The 8,232-nt window shown below is 34.2% G+C and overlaps 1 protein-coding gene across 2 annotated transcripts; it reads left to right on the top strand.

Moving 5' to 3' along the window:
- Window positions 1-4,961: 4,961 nt before the first annotated feature.
- On the top strand, window positions 4,962-7,894 carry LOC125261843 (long neurotoxin LNTX-2 homolog). Of its 2 annotated transcripts, none has more exons than XM_048180393.1 (4): window positions 4,962-5,078; window positions 5,153-5,272; window positions 5,421-5,555; window positions 7,427-7,894. In XM_048180393.1, exons 1-4 carry the CDS (start codon window positions 5,030-5,032, stop codon window positions 7,459-7,461), a joined length of 339 nt encoding a protein of 112 aa, XP_048036350.1. In that variant the 5' UTR covers window positions 4,962-5,029; the 3' UTR covers window positions 7,462-7,894. The 2 variants fall into 2 exon arrangements, with proteins under 2 accessions (XP_048036350.1, XP_048036349.1); XM_048180392.1 differs by having other exon boundaries at window positions 4,964-5,078; window positions 7,362-7,894.
- The last annotated feature ends 338 nt before the right edge of the window (window positions 7,895-8,232 follow it).

Below are 8,232 nucleotides of genomic sequence, written 5' to 3'. Positions count from 1 at the left end.
AAGTTAATGAGATAAAAGCTATATTCACGATGATTGAACATTAATGATGAAGTTAACAGAGTAACTGAAGAAAAGAGAAACACAAGAACTACAAGTGACTTCAGCCAAAACCATTTAATTGAAATCAACTGAAGGTAAAAGACATTAAATCTCTCAAGATATGATTTACTTATTACTAACCATATTGACTTTATTTCTGTCACATGTCTAAATAATTTCTTATTGAAAATTAACAGAGGTTTAAATGTTGGTGTTTTATTGGTCGATAAATTATGCCACCATCGTGGTGGTCAAGGTTTGTTTTAGTTGGGGACTTGACCTTTTTTATGTTTTTAAAATAATTTGTTTTTGAGCAATTGCAATAGTGTTTCACAGCAAACACTTGTGTATTGCCGATTCAAAAGACTAAAGGAGCAGATCCACATAAATTTGCAGCTTGAAAGCCATTTGTCTGTGTGTGTCTAAATGATGCAGTAGTTAAATTTTTTTATGCACTGCATGGTTTTAAAATTAAACAGTATATCTGTTTGCTGCAGCACTTTCTTTTCATGCTGTAGTTTCACAGGGTTGCTAATGCAAAGCCAAAATGTACAAACGACTAAACATGTGATCAGTTGCTTTAGATACCATCAGGCCATCTCACAATGACTATATCAGCATATAAGCACTGACTTCACAACAACATATGCATTGTTGCAGAGAAAAATCTAACATAGAAAGGATCTGCTCCTTTAGTCTTTTGATTCGGCAATACACAAGGGTTTGCTGTGAAACACTATTGCAATTGCTCAAACACAAATTATTTTAAAAACATAAAAAGGTCAAGAGCCCAACTAAAACAAACCCTGACCACCACGATGGTGGCATAATTTATTGACCAATAAAACACCAACATCTAAACCTATGTTAATTCTCAATAAGAAATTATTTAGACATGTGACAGAAATAAAGTCAATATGGTTAGTAATAAGTAAATCATATCTTGAGAGATTTAATGTCTTTTACCTTCAGTTGATTTCAATTAAATGGTTTTGGCTGAAGTCACGTGTAGTTCTTGTGTTTCTCTTTTCTTCAGTTATTTTGCTTGTTAACAGCAGGTGTTCATCATTAATGTTCAATCATCCCTGAATTAATAGCTTAATTATCTCATTAACTTTAACTCTGCTTCAGTGTTATTTTAACACTATTCAGAGAGGGACCAAATGTTATCTGAGCAGACTTGATTTCACTCTGTGGATTTTACTGTGTGTAGTCTGTTCTTCCAGAAGAACCATCTTGAAGATTTTGAAGTACCGTCTCTCTGACTGAAGTTCCTGTTATTCAGCGAACTTCTTAGTCGATCTGCAACAACAAAAACAAGAGAACAGAAAACTTTTTGAAAAACAAATTTGTTTAAACCTTGCTGGAATTATTTTGACTCCCTTATAGCGATATAGACAGATATCTCAGAGACTGTGTGGCGACTAAACTGAAGGTGGTGTAAACTACCCATTAGCCCCCACCTGTCATATCTTCATCATTGGCCCCCAAGTCACTAAAAGACAAGGTTATTTTCATGACTCCTTCCGACAGCATTTCGCCGGTCTCATTTAACTCATCGGTAACACTTTACAATACAGGTGCACTAATATGCATTAATTCATGCTTAACTAATGCACAGATAATCATGTTTTAATGTATAACTCATGAAGAACTAAACCCTTAATTAATGATTACTGCATCAGCAACTAATAAAGTTTCTATATGATTAATAGATTAAGTAATATATGAATTGTTATTAATTAAATGTATCATAATGTATTAATTCCTTAATAACATATTTTAGTAACTAAAATTGTAAATGAATGTGTTAATTACCACAATGGGTTGAGTACTTCAACTTCCAGTTGTCTGCATGAATTAATTATCAAATTAATTGAAAATGTATCATTATATTATGACTTTACTTGTTGAGGCACATGACTATTAACTAATTGTTAAGTAATATGTAATTAATGGGTTTTGAAAGTTGCACATGCAGTAAATGTAATGTCAGAGAATGTGTTTGAAAGATGGGTAAGTTGGGCTGCACACAAATATCAGCACACCAGAATCTGAACTATTGACCACTGTTACACTGTGTTTAAACTGGATGTGACCATTATCGAGTCATGTGACAGAATATTGCAAGTCCATTTGTCCTTCATAACAGAAGTAGCATTTTGTTGTGTCATGTAGCGTTGCCCCGCATCTAGTGTAGCATCACTATCACTGATTATAATGGGTTCTATTCTCTTTGTCCGGTCTTGACACAGTGTTACGACACACGCCCGGCTGCATGTTCTCAGTGTTCTGCTTTTGAATCCTTGACCTCAAGCTTAACCTAACATATTCCTGTGCCATGAACAACAAGGTTCTGGATGCAGCAGTTCATCTGGTACAGTGGAATCACGGTTGTAGATGGTTGGAAATTGAAATCCATGGCTTAGTGTAGATGTCAAACCATAATGACATATTACTTAACAATTAGTTAAAAGTCATGTGCCTCAACAAGTAAAGTCATAACATAATGATACATTTGCAAATCATTAGTTAATGATTAATTAAAGCAGACAATTTGAAGTTGAAAATGGCTTCAACCCATTGTGGTAATTAACACATGAACTTATGGTATTAGTTACTAAAATATGTTATTAAGGTTCTGTCAGGACCACTATCGTCAAATATGATAGATAATGCATAGAGTTTGTATTGGCGGTATGGTTCTGTCCTGGGCAAGAACTCCCTGCGCATCCAGACAGCCTAGCATGGATAAGAGCAGGGAGAGCAGCAATAAACCCCTAGGGTAAACAGAACAGGACCAACATGCAGATATCATTAAATGTCATGATTTAACGTACACATATTTCAAGAATTAGTCTGATTCAGGGGAAATAATAAGGCCAATCCTGACTGAAGAGAGGAGGAGCGGGGGATGGAGGAGGGTAATTTGCTCCTGAGAAATGCAATAGCTGCTGATAATACTGAGGAGCTTATATATAGATGCCGTAATAGGCATCGTATTCCTATAGGTAAACATAAGTCACCTGGGAGTCAGCTGGTGCAAGCATGACTGACGTGACCTGCCAGAGCTGAAGCTAACGCTAGATAATTAATACATTATGACACATTTAATTAATAACAATTCATATATTACTTAATCTATTAAACATATAGACTCTATATTAGTTGCTGATGCAGTAATAATTAATTAAGGGTTTAGTTCTTCATGAGTCATACATTGACACATGATTATCTGTGCATTAGTTAAGCATGAATTAATGCATATTAGTGCACCTGCATTGTGAAGTGTTACTAACTAATCTAAGGTTTGGGAGTATGAGCTAATTTACAATTATTAATATGCGTCTATTTAGTCTTGCCTAATAATTTTACAGCTTTTACTGATTTTACAGATTTTTACAGCATTTTATAGATTTTACAGCTGAAGGGGTGTCTAACAAAACTACAGGAACCATCTTAGTTTTAAACTTGAATTCCATTTCTTAATGTAAATAATTTACCCTGACACAATACTATTTCCATGTTCCCCCTCTGGAGACAATTTCATGCTATTAAATTCATCTGCTTCAGCAAGATCTGTGCCTTGCAAAGACATTTTTTACATTCCCAAAACATTCAGAGACGGTCATAAGCTCCACAGAACATTCAGGATGTTCTCTGTATGTTTAGAGACCCATAATTAATTTGAAACAAGCATGCTTTGAAACTAAAGCTCATCTAAAGAAAACACTCAACTCCATAACGGTGACTTCAAACTTGATTATTTTCAATAAAACGTCAACATCTAAACTTATGTTAATTCTGATTAAGTAGTTTTGTATGAAATAAATAAAGTCAGGCTGGTTTGAAATAAGTGTGGATGGTGAGATCTAGAGCAGCGCTTCTCAAACCTGTCCTGGAGGACATTTTGTCCGTCTCTCTATATCTGACACATCCAGTCTCTAATGAGCTCAAGAGTTGAATCAGGTGTGATAGATATAAATTAGATATTCGATATTAAATGAATATAAATTAGGATGTTTTACTTTAATTTTACAGTTTTGTTCTGTACCCGCTTTTGCCAGTCTTTGATCATTTTTTAAAAATGTTTTTTTTTTTTTTTTTTTTTTTTTTTTAATCGTTTTAATGCCAGGGCATTTCCCCCTTTTTTAACGTTTTTTTTAAAAATTTTTTTACAGTGTACACTGTCTCAGTAAACAAGATCTTGCAAAGAAAATGAACCGAATAAGAACCAAATCCTTTGTGCAACTTCCCAGAAATTATGGTATTTATGTCTGTAAGACAAGTCCTATAGGAAACTTATAGGAATGGTTTCAAAATATGATAGAAATTCTAATTAGAATCCCGTACAGTTTTCATTCTGGAATCCTTTAGGATTTTTTGAAAAGGGCATGGTGCCAAAGACGTCACCTGGTAACGTTCCCAGAGACGGTCACAATGTGGAGTTCTTTTAAGGATTGGGGAACGTTATTTGGTGGACCTTCAGGGAACATTCAGGATGTTCTGGGAATGTTTAGGGGACTATTACTATAGGACGTTCTGTTAACTTCCCAAATGTCCTCTTTGTAACGTTCTTATGTGACCATGAAATAACCAAAATGGAACGTCCCCCTAAACTCATATAAGGAAACTTGAACTGCAGCACTTTCAGTATTTTCTGTAAAGATTCAGAATTTTCGTCACTTTTAGAGATCTTTTAGGGAACGTTGTGCAAGGTGATGAAAAGATCGCCTTCTACGTGGTTAAATAATGGAAGAGCATCTACTCATGTTAGTCCTGTCCTGTCGTTCCTTTCATTTAAAATCATTATCTTACACTACTAATTCATTATTTAAAACTGATCATTATTCTGGAGAAGAAACATTTATCGTGAGTGTTTGAGTGTGTCAAGTTTGACTTCACGAAGTTTTCTTGTTGAACCCACCCCTTTCTGAACAGACACAAAAGGAACGGAAACATTGTGATTTCATTCTGTTCCTGAGACAAGATGGATCTGCGAGTCTCTGTCGTTCTTCTTTTCTTTTTTCTCACTGGAGGTACAAAAAACAGCAAGTATTGAATGTATTATTTGGTACACTGAGATCACTGAATGTCTCTCTCTGTCTTTAAGGATATTCTCTCCAGTGTTATGTGTGCAAACCTGATTTGACGGGTTCCTGTGAAATAAAAGTGGAGACATGTCCAGATGATTGTTCTTTATGTTCATCATGTTCAGTGACTCTATCAAATGGTAAGTCCGGTGTGATGTGGAAATTTACATCTGTAGTTTACTGAAAGTTAATATCATCACATAATTGAAATTGTTTGTGTATTGCAAGAGGAACATGATTTCTGGAATTGATTCTTTTGCCTATTTAGAAAGTTTGTCCTTTTTGCAGGTTACAAAAACTTGACCTTCACAATTAAAGGGTGTGCAAATAAATGTCAAGATGCGAAAGTACGGACACCAGATGGTATATCAATGGATGTCACCTGCTGTAAGAGTGACTTTTGCAATGCAGCCAGTGCAGCAGGTATTGGCCTTTGTTTGGCTCCCCCAAAACTGCATGTTTTTTTATTTTGTTTTTTGAAAGCAGATTTAATTGATCGGCAATGAACATGTATTTTTTAATGATTACTGTTAGTAGTAGTAATAGAATTATTATCCTGCAAACATGCCCCTGGGGTTCATGCTGGTTTTTGTGGGCCCACTTTCATTTCCCACGCTCTGTTTGGCTGCTTTTTAAAATTTAATGTGAAATTCAATATTATAACTCTGCACAGAAGGAATAAAAATTAATGACGAATTACAGTAATTCACATTTTATACAGAAAAATTACTGTATTTTTATACAGTATTTTTCTGTTTTCTTAAATTACTTTCAAATGTATGTAAAATTACAAAAATAATCAGTTAATTAATACAATAACAAAACAGTTAGATGATAAACGGTCAAATGACTGGCAGCAACGGCTACCAAACAAAAAACATAAAATTAAAGTAAAATATCCTTATTTAAATAAGCTAAAAGCACTGTCACATGACCAGCATTAAACATTAACAGTTTGACTGTTTCTTTCATACAAAACTTTTAGCTGTTGTTGATGTTTCATTGAAAATAAAGAAGTTTGAAGTCACTGTTATGGAGGTAAGTGTTCATTTTAGTTAGGCTTTTCTTTGGCTGCTATAACTGTTTCTGAAGCGCATTTAAACATTTTAAGTTGATTACTTATTGATTATTTAGTGGCCTGATTCACTGATCTCTGAGTATGTTACCTGTTAGTTTTACAGCAGCCTTATGATATGAAATTATCAGATCAAATTGGATAGTTTTTTATTCATTATATAGAAAGTGTTTTGAGCTTTGTATTTTTAGACTCACTCAGACATAAAGAATGGTGACAATAAACAAAAATCTTTTTTTGTGACTTTAGTAGCTTGTTTTGTGATGTTCAGAGTTGAATAATTTCTGCATAATGAGAAAAACAGTCAAAACATTACAGAAAGCCAACAGTTCATGCAGTGTTATTCTAAGGCTACTATTAAAAATGATTAAACTGATCAGGCTCTCACATGATGACTGAATCATCAATAAGTAATCATCACAATTTAATCAGTTGTTTTTTCTCACAACCTTTACCATAATAAACTTGCTTCAGAAACACACAGTCACAGCAGCCAGTGAAAAATGAAAGCTAAAAAGCCAAGGGTCAAGAGCCCAACTAAAGCAAATGCTCACCTCCATAACAATGACTTCAAACTTATTATGTTCAATAAAACAAAAACATCTAAACCTCAGTTAATAATAGCTTTGAATGAAAGAAATAAAGTCAGAGTGGTTTGTAATAAGTGAAGAAGCAGAGATCTAGAGAGATCTGTTAGTGTTTAATGTGAGTTTTGTGAGGTTATCATTGTGCTGGAGAGTAGCTCCTGTGCTTCAGTCAGTGATTGATCCACAAACACTGATGTTCTGCTGCATGTTGATTTATTTAAAGACAGTAACTGTGTAGCTGCTGATGCAGTGATAGTTATATTAGCTCATGTGTGATTTACTCTTGTTAGCTGATTGTTAACTAAAAGAGATTTACAAGTTACAGAGAAAGATTTAGGATATTTTACAGTTTTCGTTTGGCAGATGCTTCTGCTAGTCATTGACCGTTTCTTTTTATTGATCTTTATCCATTATTTTCATGAAGGGTAAACGTTTGTCTCCCTGCGCTGCCAGATTTATTGTTGTAGATTAATGGTGAGGGCTGTCTGCTGGGGGCCTGTAAAAAAAGGGCCAGTGCAGGATTGTTTGCAGAATAATTGATACTAATTTCTTCATCATCTTGATTAGATGGAGTGTTTAAGGGAAGCTTCCTCCTGCTCTTCTCTCCTCTGCTCTTCTACTTCCTGTTTCAGTGAGTCCAGATTCAAGACTTCAGATTCTACAGTGAAGACCAGCGAATATGAGACACAATCTTTCATACAAAGAAAATGAGATCCTTGAGAAAGTATAAGATTACACAAGAGTGTGTAAACACACTTATAAATAAATCATGAAAATGTGATTGTGGTTGTTCATCTAGTAGATTAACCAATCAAATGTCTGAAATTCTTAGAAGCAATATGACTGTCATGGTTTTTCTGTTTTGATTTTGTTTTCAAGGTCTTTTATTTTTCTTTCTATTTGTTTCTTGTTTCCTGAGTTTGTATAATAACTAATGATTTTTACAGTGGAAATTAATAACTTTTCTTTCTAGAGCTGCTGTACAGTCAAAACAATCTCTGTTCCAGTAATTTCCTATTATCACTGTAAAGCTGCTTTGAAACAATCTGTATTGTAAAAAGCACTTTATAAATGAAGGTGATTAAACGTCATTTTGTTCACCCTGGTTGCCATGGTTATTCATTATTTTATTGTTTAGAGCACATCTGTTTAGTACTGAGTTCATTATCTTGTATATTTACAGTTTTCTACATTCGCTAGGACACATTTCTCAATACTTAGGTCACTCTTCACAGCTCTCTTAACCAACTTTCATCTTGGCACAGCAGTTAATTCACATTCAAAATGCACTAAATCTACCAAAACACTTCATTCATTCTTCCAGAACACTAGCAAAAGTTTTCAATCAACAAACACACTTTGTCAGTCAAAAAACCCCAAAAAAACACTAACATCAGTTAGCATTATACACTGTTTTCTTTTGTAAAATTTCTTCACA

This window comes from Megalobrama amblycephala, unplaced genomic scaffold (genome assembly GCF_018812025.1).
Source record: "Megalobrama amblycephala isolate DHTTF-2021 unplaced genomic scaffold, ASM1881202v1 scaffold503, whole genome shotgun sequence".
NCBI lineage: Eukaryota > Metazoa > Chordata > Actinopteri > Cypriniformes > Xenocyprididae > Megalobrama > Megalobrama amblycephala.
This window is presented reverse-complemented; position numbering and strand designations above follow the sequence as displayed.

Bases quoted from the DNA above. Each gene is read 5' to 3' on its own strand.
- LOC125261843 (XM_048180392.1), top strand. From the start codon at position 5,030: ATGGATCTGCGAGTCTCTGTCGTTCTTCTTTTCTTTTTTCTCACTGGA. The intron at 5,079-5,152 runs GTACAAAAAACA...TCTGTCTTTAAG, and splicing joins TTTCTTTTTTCTCACTGGAG to GATATTCTCTCCAGTGTTAT. The intron at 5,273-5,420 runs GTAAGTCCGGTG...TCCTTTTTGCAG, and splicing joins TTCAGTGACTCTATCAAATG to GTTACAAAAACTTGACCTTC.